This window comes from Cucurbita moschata, unplaced genomic scaffold (assembly GCF_002738365.1).
Source record: "Cucurbita moschata cultivar Rifu unplaced genomic scaffold, Cmos_1.0 Cmo_Scf00015, whole genome shotgun sequence".
Taxonomy (NCBI): Eukaryota; Viridiplantae; Streptophyta; class Magnoliopsida; order Cucurbitales; family Cucurbitaceae; genus Cucurbita; species Cucurbita moschata.
The window spans coordinates 3,417,412-3,436,614 of record NW_019268531.1 but is presented as its reverse complement, the minus strand read 5'-3'; the positions used below and the strand labels follow the sequence as shown (position 1 = coordinate 3,436,614).

The following is a 19,203-nucleotide window of genomic DNA, read 5'->3' as shown; positions in this document are numbered from 1 at the left end:
TTTTTTTTTTTTTTTTTTTTTTTTTTTTTTTTTTTTTTTTTTTTTTTTTTCATACCTTTCTAAAATAAATGTTAAAAGAATTAATTGACGTTGTTTATTGGCTTATAGATATCTCGATTAATCTTCATTTAAGTTAGTGGGTGAGAATAGAGGTGTTCATATGACTCGATAGTCTGACTTTCCTTAACTAAGCTAGTAGATAAATAATTTTTTTAAAACAATTACAAAAAAACCAAACCTGAAAACAGAGGATTGAGTTGAGCTAAGTTGTGACCTCTATTATTCAGATGGCACCGATACTAACATAGCGACACAAAAAACTAATTACCCTATTTTTCGATTGAGTTTTTTTTTTTTGTTGTCTCCCGTTCTTCCATTTTCACTGTCTCGTATTTTTTAGTACAAGAAGTGAGAATTTAAACCTTCGATTGCTGTTAAATAATTAAATATTTTTTGATTTTATAAATCTATTATTATATTATATTTATAATTAATTGTGATACCGGAGTAAAGAAAGAATATATGAATGAAGCGAAGGCATCTGTTTTGTTCGTGTAATTAATAAATATTTATTAATGTAAATAAAATTAAGCTAATTAAGAAAAGAACATTAATTGTGTGGTGTTGGATGGGGGAAATAGTATGGGGAACCAATAAAGGTGGGTGGAGGGCCTTCCCATTATCATTTCAACAAGACCTCATTTTGAATTCAAATAGTGATGTGACTAAAAATGAACCATACCATTTCATATGGTTGCTTTATGTTGTTATACTATTACAAGTGTTTTTTTCGTTTGGAGAATATGAAAAAGGCGAGTTAAAGAAAAAAGATTAAGGGCAACTCGAGCCTTCAATGATGAACGAATAGAAAATTTGGTCGGAAGGTTGAAGGTAGAAGAGTGTTAAGTCACCGTCGAACCTAAAAATTTAAGGTATATCAATAGTAGAAGACTTGATGTGATACCTGTGTGAATGAAGGGTATATGAATAAGCTGAGATCATATTCGAACGAGAACGATCTTGGAAATAGGGATTGGATGACTTAGAAAGACTTTAAAGAATTAAAATTATTACCTATACTAACAAGGTATACGTTCTTGTTCGGTGACTTAATCATGGAGCTTTTATATTGGGTGACCTTATGGTGAATTTTCCTAAGATAACTGTGTGAGTGAGAACAATTCATGTTGAAATGACTCATGTTAATCTATGGGGATAGTCTAAACTCTTAAAAGCAAGTAGTGAATAACCTGATGTAACAATGTTAATCTATGAGGATAGTATGAACTCTTAGAAGCAAGTAGTAAATAACGTGATGTAACAGTCTGAGCTCACCGCTAACAGATATTGTCCGCTTTGGCCCGTTACGTATCATCATCAGCTTCACGGTTTTAAAACGCGACTGTTAGGGAGAAGTTTCCGCACTCGAATGCTTCGTTCCCCTCTTGTGGAATCTCATACGTGACTATAATTGCAGGAGATGCAGGGAACTGTCGAGATCATCAGATGCTACAAATTCTAAGTATTGATCCACATCTACGATAAATTTAATCATATCAATAAAAAGAGTCAAAAAGGTGTGGTAGGGTTGATTCCTTTGGAAGAAGAAGCTCATTCATATACATATGGAAATCATGTAGAGCCCATAGGCCATTGATGTTCCTTGTCTTGTCAAACAAATAAACAACACAAAGACTCTTAAAAACTTTGGTCTTCTCTTTTAAAACCACTATTAGGAATATTCCATTTAGATTATGAAACAATCCATTCTTATCATTTAGTCGAGCAATGAACGCTCGATCGAAGCCTCCAATTCTCGACACGAAAAGAAAAAAGACATCACGGGAAATGATCATTTCATAAAGTTAAGTTATAGTTATGTTCATCAACATATTCACATCAGAGCACATGATACACAATAATCATATGATAGAGCAACCTAAGATTGCTCAACGATATTGATTCTTTTAATTCATAAGCACATCCTATGTTCTAACAATCAAAAATATCCCAAAAAGAAAGAAGAGGTTCAGTGATAATTCATTGGTTGCATCTGAAAAATATTATAGTAAGATGCAATAGCAGATCGATGAATGGTTTCTTTCAACAGGTTCTCTTCTTGTTGCTGAGGTTCATTAGAAGGCATAACCATAAACATGTTACCATTCGACGAGTCGAGAACTTGATTCGAAGATTTCCAGTCGAATTGCTGCTCGGTGCTGCCGACCATTTCGGAAAGTTGATGCAGCTGTGTAGCCATTGCAGCCGGATCTGGGGATGGATGTCTGTTATTGTCCCCCAATGGAGATTTCGTATCGGGGAGATTGACAGTTGTGATGTCGTGGATACTCGATCTTCGCTTATCCTTCCCTCCACTTAGCTGTCTAATGAAGTACTTTTGGGCATGACTAGCTACTTGTGTTGGCGTTCTCGTTGTAACGAAATTACGAGAAATGTTTCTCCAGTCACCTTTGCCATATTTTTTAAGACCCATCAGAAATTGCCTGTAGTTTTAAGCAGCAAACAGCCCCAAATTAAAAGCTGCAGAGCCATGAGATTACCATAAAAGCGTACACAGAATTGCATGTTCCTTGGCACAAATTCTTAATCAATGCAGAGCAGGCAGAACACTACGGGCATTTAATCCTTCAAAGTAATTTAATTGTTTTACACTTTTCAGAGGACAAAGGCACTCTAAATAACCCTCAACATTATAACATCAAGAAACAAAAACCGATGTAAAATCCCACATTGAGAAGGAAAACGAAACGGTATGAAACCTCTCCCAAGCACAGCTCGACACTGAGTGATGTGCTAGTGAGAAGTTTGAGCCCGAAAGAGAGTAGTGTCAGCAAAGATGTTGGGCTCCGAAGGAGGGTGGATTGAGTAGTCCACGTTAATTGGAGAAGGGAACGAGTGTCAGTGAGGATAGCCCCGAAGGGGTGGATTGTGAGATCTCACACCGATTGGGGAGGAGAATGAAGCATTCCTTACAAGGGGTGTGTAAACCTCTCCCGAGTTTCCACCCGGGTTGGGCCGATCACAACAATTAGAATTCAAATTTTCATTCAATAATAACAGAGCAAAGAACAGAGCTAAAAGTTACCTGTGTTCTTCTTCAGTCCAGGGAATTCCTTTCTTCCTTTCATGATCAGAAGGTCTAGTAGACGTCCCTCTCTTGAATCCAGAGCCAAAAAAATGGCTCAAACCATCAAATCCATGGCTGCTATCGACTCGTTCCAATGTGAAGGAATTGCTACTATCATAGTCACGAATAGGGATGAGACCAGCCTCTATGTCACTGACATCCTCCTCCAGTTCTTGGTACTGCTTTATCACATCACCGATGGTCTTGCCAGGAATCATGGCAGCAACTTTGAACCACCGATCGGAAGTGTCCTCATCGTACAAGGCCAGAGCATTCTCGAACCGTTTGTTTTCCTCAGGGGTCCATTGTGTTCCTTTCGTTTCTTGAAATAACCAGTTCGAATTTCGAAGATAAGAAGCCGGAGAGAGAAATTCCATGGCCGAAAATCTCTCTCTGAAAATCCAGAGAGGAAATGCAGAGAAATGGAGGGTTTATTAGATCATGAAAGCATTAAAAACAAGAGCATCTGAGAAGAATCGCGAAGCCTTTTGGGAAATTTTGGGAATCTTGAAAAGACCTCTTTACTTTTCAGAGCCCTAGGAAGATTCGTCGTGGACCAAAACGAACCCTAGAGACTCCGTTTCAGATCCAAAACAACAAAAAATTACAGTAAATCCGCCATCGCCATCGCCGAGCTTGAATCTTATGAGAATTACAGAGCCGTATTCATCGAGAAATGCGAAATCCAAAAGCTAAAAACAGAGAAATGGTGAAAATTCATAGAAATGAAGAGCAGTAGGACATGAAATGAGGTGTATGAGAAAGCCCTAGGTAGGCAGTGATGGCGCTGATGATGGTGGTATGTATGCAGCGAGAAATGCAGAGAATTAAAGAGACTGAAAATGAAAGGTGAACAGTGTTGAGTCATAATTGGTGGGTCTGCTGATTGTGGGAGCTGATTCTTCACACAAAAGTTCTAAAGAGAGATGCCAATTGCCAAACTGTTACACTTACAAAATTGGTGGTTGTGGCCACAGGGGCATTTCAGCAAATACCCTTAACTTCCATGTTAACCATAATTAAATTACAAATTTAGTCTCTAAATTTTTTTATTTTATTTATAACTTGGGCTATTTTTCTTTCAAACGAAAATTATATTGGTGGGCTTGGGCCGTTACAAATGGTATCAGAGTTAGACACTGAGTGATGTGCCAACGAGGAGGCTGAGCCCCGAAGAGGAGTGGATACGAGACGGTGTGTAAGCAAGGACGCTGAGCCGTAAAAGGGGGTGGATTGAGAGTCTCACATCGATTAAAGAAGGGGACGAATGCCGGCGAGGACGCTGTTCCCAAAGGGGGTGGATTGTGTGGTCCCACATCAGTCGGAGAAGAAAATGAAACATTCTTTTTAAGGCGTGGAAACTTCACCTGCCAAACATGTTGTAAAAATCTTAAGGAAAAACCCTACCCACACAATATCCGACAGAGTTACTAAATTTAAAATATAAAATTTAAGAGATGGGACTTAATTGTAAATTTTAAAAGTTTGAAAACTAATTAGAAAAAAATTTAGGGATCAATTAGATATTAGATATTTTTAAAGTTGGGAAAATGAAATCTGAACCATTATTATTACCTAATAGAATAAATAAACAACTATTGCAAAAAAGGGCTCATAGAATTTCCTCTTTTACACTTTGTGCCCAAGAATCTTTGCCAATTTATTTTGAAGGACAAATTTGAAATGAATTATTATTATTAAATTATTCATACTTAGGAATTATATTTAGAAACTTATAATTCACAAAAAAAAAAGCAATTAAAGTTGTTCAGAAAACAAAAGAAGAAAAAAGTCATTCTTTAAAACTAACAAAAGCGAGAAAAAATTCCTTTTTTTAAAGATATTATATTGTAAATAAATAAAGGTGACCGAACATATAACAATCCACTTAAACTAGGTCGAAGTCAACAAACACCAATAATGTCAATAAAATATAATTTTTTTATTTGTTAAATTACAAGTTTAGTCTGTGAACTTTCAACTCTATATTTAATAGAACCCTAAACTTTAAATTTTGTATATGGTAAGACATTGAATCTTAAAATTTGTATCGGTTTAATCTATAAAATTTGAGTTTTATATTTAATAGAATTTTGAAATTAAAATTATTTCAAAATTTCGTGATTTGAAGAAATATATATTATAAGTAAAAAAAACAAAAAAGATGTGTTTAATTAATAAGTTAAAGACATAGGAATTTGGAGAGTTGTGAGTTCCAAACACCAAGGGACACACTAAGCATATGCGATTGGTGGTTTGAGGAAATTAAGATTTTTCATAGTACTTAGAGGCATTAATAACCTTAAAAGTGAGTTTAAAAGTTTATCATTAATCATAAAACAATATATAATGGGTTAGGTGGTGAATGGAGTACGATCTTATATTATAATTATTTAAATAACATTCCTAGCTAAAACAATATAATAAAAAATTTATACATATAATAATAATAACAAGGACTATAGTCCCACGTCCAACCGACATTTTTCGGGTATCAACCTATAAACAAACAAAATTGGTATATATATCCTTTCTTTTTCGTGAATTTAAAATTAAATTTTAAGGTTATGTATATGTTAGATCACATACTGGTGTGTAAACCTCTCCTGAACAGACATGTTTCAAAATTGTGAAGTTAACAACAATAATGAGATTAAGGTTGTTAGGTATGATTGGTTGGGGTATTTTTAATTGGAAAAAAATAATAAACACTCATGATTATTATAATAATGGAAAATAATAAAGAATTAATTTACTAAAAGTAGTTAATGTATGGAGTGGGAGGGGACATGTGGAAGTGTGTGCATGAGGGAAGTGCTTTTGCTGCCTCTACTTTTAGTTTTTTGCACATAATTTAGTGCTTTTGGTGAGTGCTTGTACACCTAGCAATTCATTTGCATTATTATTATTTTTTTTATTACTATTAATGGTGTGGAGTGATTTTGATGTTTGAAATTGGCCATTATGAAAATTGTTTTTATTTTTTATTTTAATTATTTTATTTCTTTATTATCGAACTAATTGGTAGAGATGAGAATTCTGATCTATCTCTATTTCTTTCTGTCTCTTGTTTTATTCTCCATCGCTACCAAATTATTTATTTATTTTTATAGTTTAAACTTATTTTTGAATTTGACGTTGAAAATATTCATAAATATGGAATAAAAAAAATATTGTAAATAAATTTTACTTTGGTTTATCCAATCGGCAGTTGCCACGCAAGCCCTAAATCGAATTGGCTACGTCTATGGTAGTGGGTCCCAACGGCCCATTAAAGTGATAATAGGCCGGCCCATTATGCTATTTTATGGGCCAGTCATGAATCACTCGGTCCAATAAGCTCAGTGTTAGAATATTTATTATTTTAGTAAAAACAAAACAAAACAAAACAAAATTATTTACAAAATTATTTATTATTTTTAATTATTATTTTAAAATTTTATATTAGTATAAATATTTGTTTTATATATTGATTTATTAGGATTTTTTTTCAACTTTTTATTAAAAATGAAAATTTTAAAATAACTATTTTTTAAAATAATAATAAATGGGAACAATTACCTGCATTAACTCTATCCCCACACCATGCTCGGCTCGGATGCCTCTATTCTACCTCCATTGCCATCACATCATGCTCTGCTCGGATGCCTCTACTCTACCTCCATCGCCATCACACCATGCTCTGCTCGTCGCCACTCACTCTCTGCTTGCCATCAAACCTCCCTCAATTCCCTTGCCAGTTTTGAAATGAGGAACAATCCTCGATCGTAAACCAGCAACATTCCAAATCTCGAGGGGTAAACCTTTTTATTCTAGATATGAACCAATTCGTTGGAGATTGTCCATCCAAATCAACGTCATTTGTTTCACGAACAGGGTTTCAGAAACGAACCCATTTGAGACCGATGGTCCATATTAAACTAGACGAATGACAATTTAAAATATTTTTTAAAACTCGAGACCAAAAAGTTGTTTATTAGGGTTTAATTGGAGAGTAAATAAAAAAGCAACCCCTAACGTTATTTATTATCTGTTCTTTCTTTCAATACAACTCTTGGAAAGGAAAAGGAAAAGAAAAAAGAAGACAAAAAGAATTGTGTTCTTCAAACAATTAAATTACAAGTAGAATTTATTTGAACAAACTCAAGCAAATGTGTTTTCCCAAGAAAGCAGGAAGCTCTAATCCTCTCTCTCTTTCACTGTATTTCCATTGATCTTCTGTGTTCTTCATGTTATTGAAATGGGTTGTTCTGTTTTGAGTCTCTTCTTCCTTAATAGCCATCTTGGGCTGGCTAGCATTTTGGAAGGTCCTTCGGAGGCGGAAAGATCGATTGGTTTGGTCCTTTTCCATTTTCCACCAAGAAAGCCATCTTTAATCCCCATGTTGTGTGCACTTCCAAATGGCAATGCATGAACCAAACCCCTACAACAAAATCATCATCAATAGCATTCACTACATCGATCTATTAGATAGGAGTTCGTGAAGTTTTTCTACCTGGATTATCAGCTCTGAATCTGATGGCCGTCCATCCACCGGAAGGCACTCCGACGGTGTTTCTCTCAACAGGGTCGATGAGATTGAACGATTTGGGGTCGTTTTTAGGGTCATAATTGCCGATTCCTCTTCCAACGACGAAGAAATTAAACCCGTGGAGATGAACAGGGTGGGTTTCTGCGGTAAGGATTCCGGTGTCTTGTAAAACAAGCTCCACTGTATCGTTGTATTTCAGCTTATAAAGCTTGGTTCCCCTTGTGGTCTGCAAATTTGATGGACCACTGCCAGTGTAGTTGAAAACATGAGGTGGGTTAGCAGGGAAATCTGTTGTAAAAACTCCATTGATGTTGAAATAGTGAGCTTGTAATAGGGCTGTGGTTGGCATGACGAATGTAACATTGTTTATGCTAGCCACTGCCCGGCTCCCGTTGCCAGCTTTGCAGGTGGGACAAGGGTTGATCCCAAGGCCAACTGTGAAGAAAAGGTTGTGATCAATGGTCAATGGGACTCGTGCAGGGTAGGTGTTTGAATTAATGCTTCTGAGAGAGTTTAGGAAATTGTTGGCTACTGGAGTTGCGTTTTGAGGAGGTGGGGCGGTTAAGGTCGTTGTGGTGGTAGCAAGCATGCCAGCATAATGCAGCGTGGCCGTGGCGGTGTTGTTGTCGACCGTGATCGGAGAGTCCATGAACGGGGAGGCTGCAACCAAGTACTTGCCAGAGGTTTGATCAGCAGTTATTAGGACATTGGTTGTTTGGCCTGGGGCAATTAGAATTGTATCTGTTTTGAATGGTTTCACATAGGTAGCATCTACCTCCACAACTTTGAGCTTGTGCCCAGCAATCTTGAAGAACAGTTCTTCATTGAGTGCAGCATTGATTATGCGCAGTAAGTAAGTATTTCCACTCTTGACAGGCAACGTGAAACCCCCTGAGGACAAATATTCATGTCATTTCAAGTAGTTTTCAATTTTCTGATGCGTAATGGTTGTTCTATGTTCTGATTGATATTGTACCTTGTGAAGAACAGCTTGAGATGGGTCCTGAATGACCATTGATTGTGTGAGCGTCTGATACATTTGGAGCTAATCCCGACTTGAGAGCTTCGTTGATCACGGCTTCGGTGTCGGATTTCCACCACTCAGCTGCAGAAGCAGGATCATGTTTTAGAACCAAATCAGTCAGGCCCAAGTAAAGGTAAACAAGGATGCTAAATGTAAGATCTCACATCGGTTGGGGAGGAGAACGAGACACCCTTTATGAGGGAGTGGAAACCTCTCCCTAGCAGATGTGTTTTAAAAACCTTGAGGGGAAGCTCGAAAGGAAAAGCCCAAAGAGGACAATATCTACTAGCGGTGGGCTTGGGTCGTTATACTAAAGATAGATTTGTTTAACTTTCAAATTTGCTCACCTAATACAACAACGACTTCTTTGTGAGGAGCAGGGAATGGATAAGGCACGCCACGTTTGGGCAAGATGACCACAGCACCATGGACAGTCGCCCTCAGCCATAGAATATGTGCGTGCCAGAAAAGGGTGCCTCTTTGGCCAGTAATGGTGAAGTTATACATATAACTTTGCCCTGGTGGGATTGGACATTGTGTAATGTATGCAGGTCCATCGGCCCAACCGGTTCGAAGCTGCCGAATTCCATGCCTGATCAGAAAAAGAAGGTAAGCAAGCATCATCCTTCACTTTGCTCTAGATACTATTATAAGTCATTTATTCTTTGCGTTCATCACATAAGATAGGTGAAATAGGACTTTTTGGACGAAGGCTTACCAGTGGATGGAAAGATTGTATTGAACATGGTTAACAACCTTAATAAGCACTGTGTCATCTTCCCTAGCATAGATAGTAGGCCCTGGAAACTTCCCGTTAACGGTGACGATTTGCTTAGTTGAACAGAGTTTCGTAGAATTTTTCAAAACCACCTGCCATTAACATATAGAATAGAGATTTGAATCCCGAGTACGTCGGATTTGTCCTTATTTCAGATTTAGTACACAATAAAGATTGATGACTTAATTGAAATTGTAACAGCCCAAGTCCACCGTTAAGATTGATGACTTAATTGAAATTGTAACCGCCCAAGTCCACCGTCAGCAGATATTGTCTTCTTCGGAATTTCCCTTTTGGGCTTCCCCTCAAGGTTTTTAAAACGTGTCCGCTAGGAAGAGATTTCTACACCTTTATAAAGAATGTTTCATTCTCCTCCCCAACCGATGTGGGATCTCACAATCCACCCCCTTCGGGGTCCAGCGTCTTTGCTGGCACACCGCCTTGTGTCCACTCCCTTCGGGCTCGCCTCCTCACTGGCATATCCCTAGTGTCTGGCTCTGATACCATTTGTAACAGCCCAAGTCTACTACTAGCAGATATTGTTCTCTTTGGGCTTTCCCTTTCGAGCTTCCCCTCAAGGTTTTTAAAACGTGTCCGTTAGGGAGAGATTTCCACACTCCTATAAAGAATGCTTAGTTCTCCTCTCCAACCGATGTGAGATCTCACAAAATGGTAAAAAATCCATAATACAAATAAATTTAGCCTAAACATTATGAAGTTGATGACACGAAGATCTTTAAAAGTTCAGTAGATTACTGAAAGACAAATGAAACCTTTTGAATGTTTAAAATGAAAGAAAAGGTTACAAAAAGAAAATCTTTTACTCTTTCCTTTTCATATCATCATAAGGGAACAAGACAACAAAAGAAACAAGCTGGGATTTGTGTATCAAAAGGGTCCTGCCTTTTGCTTGTGATTGATATCAAAAAACCAGGACTTACATTGAATTTGTAATGTCGAACCCGGCATTCGACCAAAGCTGGGAAAATGCAGGCCACCAGAACCAGAACTCGAATCATTAAACCCATAGCTCTCTCTTTTCTCTCCCTATATTGTTGTTTATCAGCCTCGTTTCTCTGTGGGGAATGAAGAATTGAGAAACCTCCTTATATAAAGCTTTGCTGAAATGTCGTTTTTGCATGGTAGGTGAATGATAGAGCCATATGTTCTGTTAGGTCACAATATTTCTTGAGAAATTCTCTGCTGTGTGCATCTCAGTGATCCCTTACATCTCACATAAAGTTGTTTTTCAAATGGACCAATCTGTGTGTAGTTCTGGAAGCCAAGAAATTCCCAGAAGAAACCAACTCATTCATGAACACTAATGTATTAGGTGCTGGTTGCTTGTATTCTGTGAAACAATTTGTTCAGGTTTTCTCCATCACTCACATGATTCTTGTACTCATAGCGTACAAGACTGGAGCGTTCTTATGAGATCCCACATTTGTTAGAGTGGGGAAGGAAGCATTTTTTATAAGGTTGTAGAAACCTCTCCCTAGTAGACGCGTTTTAAAATCGTGAGACTAACGGCGATACGTAACGGGACAAAACGGACACTAGCAGTGGACTTGGGCCATTAGAGTTTATAATACATGGAAGATATTTATTCAAATCACAGGTAATTCAGATTTGTGAATGTAGATAACTACTGTAGTCTGTCTTTGTTGCATGTCTGTGGGAAGAAGATGAATGATATGGTTAGAAAGCTTTAGATATTTTAAAACAAAGGAAAATTACTTTGTGATTAAAAGTGTTTGGTTGTCATTTTCAGAGCTTTATATATATATATATATATATATATATATATATATATATATATATATAAAGATATAGATATTACTTTATTGTTGGGAAATGGTTTTCAGGTCAGCTTCAAATTAGTAACCCAACTAATGGATTTGATCTTGAAGCTTAAGATTAAACCATTGGTGGGTATGAACCTTCTTCTCTCTTTATTAAGTTTAAAAACGAAGTTATTTGAATTATGAGTTATGGAGTTTGGAGTTTGAATTGGTGAGCAGTAGGTCTCTATCATGCTTTATTGTTGATGAAGAACCAACCCATTCAAGTGTATATCTTATTTTATTAACCCTTTTAAGGCTATATCTTTAGATTATCATTTTAGTATTTGAATAATCTTGTTGTTATGGTTCCATGATTTTGATTCGAAGGGGAAATAATTCCATTTTTTGTTCTAGTATTTGTGTACTCTTTGGTCTATCAACTCTAGTATACGTAGAGCCGTGGCGTAATCCGCTGGCGTGTGAGCTACTATAGAGTCCCGACATTGGCCTTCAAACCCATAATTTGCTTGCTTGGGGAGATTTGATTCACTCTGAATAAAACTTTTTCGCTTTCATGTCCACTAATTCGGGAGCAAAACGAGAGAGTCAAATGAGATGAACTCCCTCTTGTATTCGCACAAAACATTTCTTTCAAAAAGTTTAATGAACACGACTCTATTTCAAGCCAAAATTTTTAATCGAAATTAGAGAAAAACTTCACGACGGTCCTTCAAATCTTAGCATTAGAAGAGAGTAATATTTGAGATGTAGAGCTCGGGATACGAATAATTTGTGAGATTAATTCGACAATTAAGGAAAAAGTAACAAATAAAACACCCAAAATCCAGTCACGTATCACACCAAATTGTGACCCGAATGGAGTTGCCGAATGGAGTTGCCAAAAGAACACTCAACAGATCAAATACTAAATATTTAAATCTCAAATTTATGAATTTAAGTGGTATGTCAATTCAAATTACTTGGCAAAGTAAGGGTATAAAAAGAATTTATTTAACTTTTTTACATCTACTTTGATATATATATTTTTTTCGAAATAAAACTTCGAGAAGATTCAAATCCGAAACTTAACCGTAGATTTGAGAAATGGAGAAAATATATCGATGCAAAAATGATGAAACGAGGACATTCATAAACACGACCGAATCGGTGAGCGAAACATCGTTATTATGCTTGATTGGACTTTTTACCTGACCATTTTTTCAACTCGATCGATACTTATTGGACTAAAATATATTATAATTAAATATGGTAAAAAATAATGGAGAGTTAGGTTGTTGAGAGGAGCAATCAGGTTTGGACTAAAATAGGGTTATGGTTTGTTTGTTCCTTTTAAAAATCTTTACTTTTACTTCACCGTTATTTAAGAGTCAACCTAGTAACTTTTTTTATGTTCGTACTTTTGTGGGACTTCTTGTCGTACGGAGAACGAACCTTGTTTTTCTGATTCCGACAAATTGGGTTCGGCCCAATAGTCAAGTTCAGGTCCACTAAGTTTGGGGTCCAAGGCCCTGTATGTAAAATGATTGATCTACTTGGGCCTAATGTTGGCCCACTAAATGCTCGATGTATTGTCTTCCAATGAGCTCAAGCCCAAATGTAAGGGGCTTTGCAGAAATGGGCCCATATATCATATTATGGACCCCTATATGTAACATGATTGATCTACTTGGGCCTAATGGCCCACTAAATGCTCGATGTATTGTCTTCCAATGGGCTCAAGCCCAAATGTAAGGGGCCTTGCAGGAATGGGACCATATCTTATATCATTGACTTCCAATGGGCTCAAGCCCAAATGTAAGGGGCCTTGCAGGAATGGGACCATATCTTATATCATTGACCTCTTTATGTACCTGATTGATCTACTTGGGCCTTGCAGGAATGGGACCATATCTTATATCATTGACCTCTTTATGTACCTGATTGATCTACTTGGGCCTATTGTTGGCCCACTAAAGGCTTGATGCGTTGTTTTCCAATGGGCTCAAGCCCAAATGTAAGGGGCCTTGCAGGAATGGGACCATATCTTATATCATTGTCTTCCAATGGGCTCAAGCCCAAATGTAAGGGGCCTTGCAGGAATGGGACCATATCTTATATCATTGACCTCTTTATGTACCTGATTGATCTACTTGGGCCTTGCAGGAATGGGACCATATCTTATATCATTGACCTCTTTATGTACCTGATTGATCTACTTGGGCCTATTGTTGGCCCACTAAAGGCTTGATGCGTTGTTTTCCAATGGGCTCAAGCCCAAATGTAAGAGGCCTTGCAGGAATGGGACCATATCTTATATCATTGACCCCTTTATGTACCTGATTGATCTACTTGGGCCTATTGTTGGCCCACTAAAGGCTTGTTGCGTTGTTTTCCAATGGACTCAAGCCGAAATGTAATGGGGCTTTGCAGGAATGGGCCCATATCTCATATTATATATATATTAAGAGATAAAAATAGTAAAATGAGAGGTCCAAAAGAAATCCAATCATTCTCCTCTCTCTCTCTCTCTAAGATAAACAAATATGATAGTGTTCAAACCAGTTCAAACCTGTTTCCCAGTCCATAGAAATACCTTCTTCTACACAGCAAGATTTCCCAGTTCAAAGAGCTCCTTCTTGTGTCGCTGCCAGCCCAACACCTCTGATTCAAGTTCTTCCACGCCACCTGAAGGAGATTCACAAAAGCAGGAGATACTGGCCAGAATAGCACAACTTCAAACTCAGAAACTCCGACTTACCGACTTCTTAGACGAAAAATCAGCTGATCTCACACAGTTTGCTGAAGATGCCAATGCGGAGTTTGAGAAGATTGGAGAAGATGCCCTCAGAGGGCTCGATGAAGCCAGTGCACGGGTCGGTGTTGGTCTATATTTGGTTCCTTTCTCATTTGTCACTGAATTTTGCAGTTTGTAATATGACCCAGTTCTTGTTTTAATGAACAGATTATGGAGAACATTGAGAGCCAGATGCAAGTTTTTGAGGAGTCTGCAGAGTTGAACAGGCAGGAAATAGAGAAGAATGATGATATGTTGGCGAAGTTTGAGGGTCAAATTGAAGAAGAACGAAATGAAGGTCTTTTCTTTAAGAACATGAGGCAGAAGAAGCCCGCAGACAAAGTGGAAATGGAGAAGATTGAAGAGCTTACTAAAGAAAATGCTGCTGGTTCGAAGACGAGGCGATATATCTGTCTTGTATTGATTGGCCTGCTAGTCGTGGCGATTGTCGAATCATTCGTTTCTTCACCTGATTGGCGGAAAGTTGCAGTTCTTGGGGCAATGCTTGCTGCTTTGGTTTCTCGATTTTCTTATGAGCAAAGGATGTCATCTGAAATAGAAAGAACAGAAATCAAAGACAACCGGAGGAAAGAGTGAAGAAGTCTTGTTATATTGCTGAAAGCATGAGCAAAAGATGGAAAATAAGAACTATAGCATGAGACATAACCCCAAGTAAATGCTCTCTGCTCGGGTCTGATACATCAAGCTACGTTACTTTTGCATCGATAACATTTGGCCTTGGTGATTATGACTTCAATCACCACGACCTCTGTAATGAATTACAACATTTGATGCTTAGAATTTTCATTTGAAACTATCTTTTATCAATATCTTCAACATAATTACAACATGATCTATGCAAGTTTCAGAGGAGCTTGATAAAATAGCGAGCAGAACATATATTTTCCTGCTATCTATCCATCTACATTTTTTTTAAGATGTTCGTGCCCAGTTGAAAAGCTTTCAAATTTGAATCAAAATTGTAACTCTTTTGGAAACATGATATTAATATAGGCCTAAGAAATGTATTACTACAACAATGAAAATTAGAGAACCTTGAACATCACTGGTCAGCCATCGAAACTTCAAAATAAAAATTAAGGAGACTCGGTAATCGTTAAAATGATGGTCATACCTCTATGCCGAAGAGCCTTGGAGTCGCTTCAAGAGTAAGAACACAAATAACAAATAAGATATACAAGGATTGATGAATGCAAGTGACAATGCATAGAGCAGCTACCTATAAGTTGATAATATCTGATCAAAGCACTCGATAAGCCAAGAAACTGCAGTTTACTAGTTCAGAGCAAATTTAAGTCCACTACTGGCAGATATTGTTCTCTCTAGGCTTTCCTTTCGGGCTTCCTTTCAAGATTTTTAAAACTCATCGGCTAGGAGAGAGGTTTTCACACCTTTATAAAGAATGTTTCGTTCTCCTCTCCACCCGATGTGGGATCTCAGAACCCACTTCCTTTCGGGGCCCAACAACTTCGCTGGCACTCGTTCCATTCTCCAATCAATGTAGGACCTCCCAATCTACCCCCCTTCGGAGTCCAGCGTCCTTACTGACACACCGCCTCGTGTTCACCCTCCTTCGAAGCTCAGCCTTCTTGCTAACACATCGCTCGATGTCTGGCTCTAATACCATTTGTAATAGTGCCTAATGTTTGAGGCTCAGCCTTCTTGCTAGCACATCGTCTGATGTTTGGCTCTAATACCATTTGTAACGGTCCAAGCCTACCGCTTGCAGATATTGTCCTCTTTGGGTTTTCCCTTTCGAACTTCCCCTCAGTCCTCTTTGGGTTTTCCGTTTCGAACTTCCCCTCAAAGTTTTTAAAATGCGTTTGCTAGGGAGAGATTTCCACACCCTTATAAAGAATGCATCAAGAATGCTTCGTTCTCCTCCCCAACCGATGCGGTATCTCACAGTATATGTACTCTTAAGCTGAATGCCTGTGATAACACGTCTAGCTACATTTGTGCTGTTTGGATTTGAATATTTTTCAACCAGCAGTTAACAACACTATAGGCAGAACTACCTAGCAAGAGATAAAACAGTCACAGGAAACAGTATAATTCATAAGAAGATATCTAGTTGAATAAATTGGGATTTGGAGGGGAGAGGGGGAGGAAAGACTTACTTGTTAAATCATTTCAATCAAGAGGATCGTGTTGAAGATCCATCATGAATAATTTCCCTAGCAAGAACGTTTAATGTTATGGCAGTCCGAAGAATTCGTGGATTTCGAGCATCGCATAAGAATCAAATCACGTCCGAGACTCGGCATTAAGAGCATATTCCATTAATGATCTATCACCAACAACTGCTCTAACAAGAATGTTCCATGTTGTGGCAGTTGGAAGAATTTCATGATGCAGGGCATCATATTGGAACCCAATGGCATCTGAAACTCTAGCGCAAGAGCAGAGTCCCTTAAAAGTAATGTTATAGGATATAATATCTGGCTTAAGACCCTTTTCCAAGATACGGTCCCAAATCTTTAAAGCCTCCTGGCAGTCTCCAGCTTTGTGAACACCTTCCATGATGTCCAAGATACGGTCCCAAATCTTTAAAGCCTCCTGGCAGTCTCCAGCTTTGTAAACACCTTCCATGATGGTGTTGTGTGTTACAAGATCCGGAACACAGTTGACCTGAGCCATTTGAGTAAAGATCTCCAGTGCAACATCAACTTTTTGGGTCGTACAAAGACCATGAATTATGATGTTGTGCATGGTTACATCGGGCTTAAGATCCTTGTTAATACATTGATGCCATAAGTTAAGTGCCACGTCGAACTTTTCTCCTCGACACAGGCCATCGATCAACAAGCTATATGTAATCATATCAGGCTTTAAACCCTCTTCCAGCATCTCCTTTAGAAGAAGATATGCATCGCTAAATCTTTCTACCTTACACAGACCATTGATAATAGTGTTGTAGGAGACTACAGTAGGAGCACAGTCTTTGTTGCTCATTTCCCTTAGAAGAAAAATAGCCTTTTCAAGTTTAGAAGCTCGGATACATCCATTAATCAATGAATTGAAAATATGAGAATTCAGTTTATATTTATGTTTGTTCATCTGATGAATCAGCTCTGCCGCTTGCTCCAACCTCCCTTTTTTGCATAATCCATGAATCATTGAGGAGTACACAAAAGTATCCAAATCGGCATCCTCATTTTCAGCTTCTTTTAATATCCTTAAAGCCTCATTCAAGTATCCATTCTTACACAGCCCATGAATCAACACTCCATATGTTGTTGAATCTGCCCTTAAGCCCCTCTTATGTAAGAGCTGCCAATTACAAATCGCTTCTTCCACTTTCTTGTTGTCAAACAGCCCTTGAATCAATATTTATAACTAACGATATTGCAACAGTTATTCTTACCCATCTCCTCCCACAACTCAAAGCATTTACTTAGTTTGGCAGCTCGAAATAGACCCCTGAGCATTGTATTATATGTTGGCACATCAGGCGATAACCCACTGTCAATCATCTCCAAATAAATTTTCTCAGCAGCATCGGAGTTTCCTGCTTTGCTCAAACCGTGAATCATAGAACTAAAAGTAAATAAATCGACTGACCTTTGGTTCTTCATTCTATTCCATATTTCCATACTCTCATCGAACTTACCCAGCTTACATAAACCATTTATCATAATGTTATATGTTGCCACACTCGGATAAACTGAAGAATCCCTCAGTAATCTCTCCCAAATCTCAGTAGTCTTCTCAAAATCTCCTTTTCTAAAAAACCCATCAATCAGAATATTATAACATATAACATCAGTGTTCATCCCTCTCTCAGACATTTCATCAAACACCTCCACGGCATCCGATAACTTGCCATCCTTCGCTAGTGCATTAATTAAAGTACCATAGCTTAAAACATTAGGGTTCAAACCCTTCTCCAACATCCAATTCAATAATCTCTTCGCCTTTTCAAACTGCTTCTTCTTGCACGATATCTTGATTCCCGGCTCCACTGATTAGACTCAATGAACGCATTAAACATAGAGTTATATGACTTGATTCAAGGTTTACACCCAAAAATGTCAACCATGCGTTGAAACAAATACAGCGCTTGATCGGGCATTGAACACTTCGCATAGGCCTTGATAGCCGTCAGTGCAACATCTTCGGAGCAGGTGCATCTTTGAGCTCGTATTAACTCCACGATCCGACCAACATGAACAACGAGCCTCGGGTCGATAAGTCGCGTTTTTATCCAAGTACAACGAGCCTCGGGTCGATAAGTCGTGTCTCCGGCGGAAGTATATGATGCCTCGACGTACAGTGGATGCTTCCGTGTTTGGGCATCTTCCTTCTCTTCCTCTTCGGCACACCAGGCATGAGCTTCTGCATAACACTGCAATTGAGTTCCGGTATGGTGGGCCGGACTTATACACGGCCCACAAGTAAGGCCCATTCACCTTTATAAAAGCCCAATTCTACAATTGGGCCTTCAGTTGGGCTTGGCTTCATGCCACCTAGATATATAAAAAATCACGTAAATAATAAAAATTAACATTATATATGAGTTGTACGATATATTAATTATGTGACATCATTTTTTTTGTCTTTTTAAATAAATTATAAGCATTAATTGATAAAAATTCAATATAAGCTTTAATATAGTCAAATATATATATATATATATAACTTTTTGACTTTATATACAAATTTGTCTAAAGTTTGCTTTTTCAGTCTTTTTTTATTTTTTTTCCTTGAGACAAAATCATTACTCAGCTTTAGTTACTGTTTGAATGACGCGGGATTCGCGTCGGACCTCCTAATTAGTGATTAAACGTACTAATTATCATTTTAAATGACGATGATTAAATTTAAAAATAAATAAATAAACGGACAGAAAATGTCATATTTGTCATGGAGAATATTTTTAAAAAATATACATTAAAGAGATAACCAAAATTAAATTTGATGAAAGGGTCTAAAAAATTATAATAATTTTAATAGGGAAAAAATTAGAAATATATATATTTAAAGGAAGAAGAAATACTGAAATGTTTGTTATTTCAGTAAATTGAGAGTCTTATGGTAAAATCATAATTAGCAGCGACAGTTTTCATTGTGCTTTTTTTTTTTTTTTTTTTTTTTTTTTTTTTTTTTTTTTTTTTTTTTTT

The 19,203-nt window shown here is 37.5% G+C and overlaps 3 protein-coding genes, 1 long non-coding RNA gene and 1 pseudogene across 4 annotated transcripts; 1 reads left to right on the top strand and 4 right to left on the bottom strand.

The window, feature by feature from the left end:
- Window positions 1-1,839: 1,839 nt before the first annotated feature.
- LOC111453809 (transcription factor DIVARICATA-like) lies at window positions 1,840-4,054 on the bottom strand. Its single transcript, XM_023095048.1, has 2 exons — window positions 3,107-4,054; window positions 1,840-2,504 (listed from the first exon to the last, which is right to left on the bottom strand). Exons 1-2 carry the CDS (start codon window positions 3,523-3,525, stop codon window positions 2,030-2,032), a joined length of 894 nt encoding a protein of 297 aa, XP_022950816.1. The 5' UTR covers window positions 3,526-4,054; the 3' UTR covers window positions 1,840-2,029.
- A 3,091-nt stretch (window positions 4,055-7,145) lies between these two features.
- Window positions 7,146-10,576, bottom strand: LOC111453763 (laccase-4-like). Its single transcript, XM_023094988.1, has 6 exons — window positions 10,423-10,576; window positions 9,422-9,573; window positions 9,051-9,295; window positions 8,656-8,784; window positions 7,644-8,570; window positions 7,146-7,571 (listed from the first exon to the last, which is right to left on the bottom strand). Exons 1-6 carry the CDS (start codon window positions 10,507-10,509, stop codon window positions 7,441-7,443), a joined length of 1,671 nt encoding a protein of 556 aa, XP_022950756.1. The 5' UTR covers window positions 10,510-10,576; the 3' UTR covers window positions 7,146-7,440.
- Window positions 10,577-13,725: 3,149 nt separating this feature from the next.
- Window positions 13,726-14,994, top strand: LOC111453764. Its single transcript, XM_023094989.1, has 2 exons — window positions 13,726-14,138; window positions 14,228-14,994. Exons 1-2 carry the CDS (start codon window positions 13,809-13,811, stop codon window positions 14,654-14,656), a joined length of 759 nt encoding a protein of 252 aa, XP_022950757.1. The 5' UTR covers window positions 13,726-13,808; the 3' UTR covers window positions 14,657-14,994.
- On the bottom strand, window positions 14,139-15,451 carry LOC111453765. Its single transcript, XR_002712300.1, has 3 exons — window positions 15,195-15,451; window positions 14,431-14,609; window positions 14,139-14,270 (listed from the first exon to the last, which is right to left on the bottom strand). It is a non-coding gene; the product is annotated as an uncharacterized LOC111453765 (long non-coding RNA).
- Window positions 15,452-15,905: 454 nt separating this feature from the next.
- LOC111453489 lies at window positions 15,906-18,488 on the bottom strand (annotated as a pseudogene).
- Window positions 18,489-19,203: the final 715 nt, after the last annotated feature.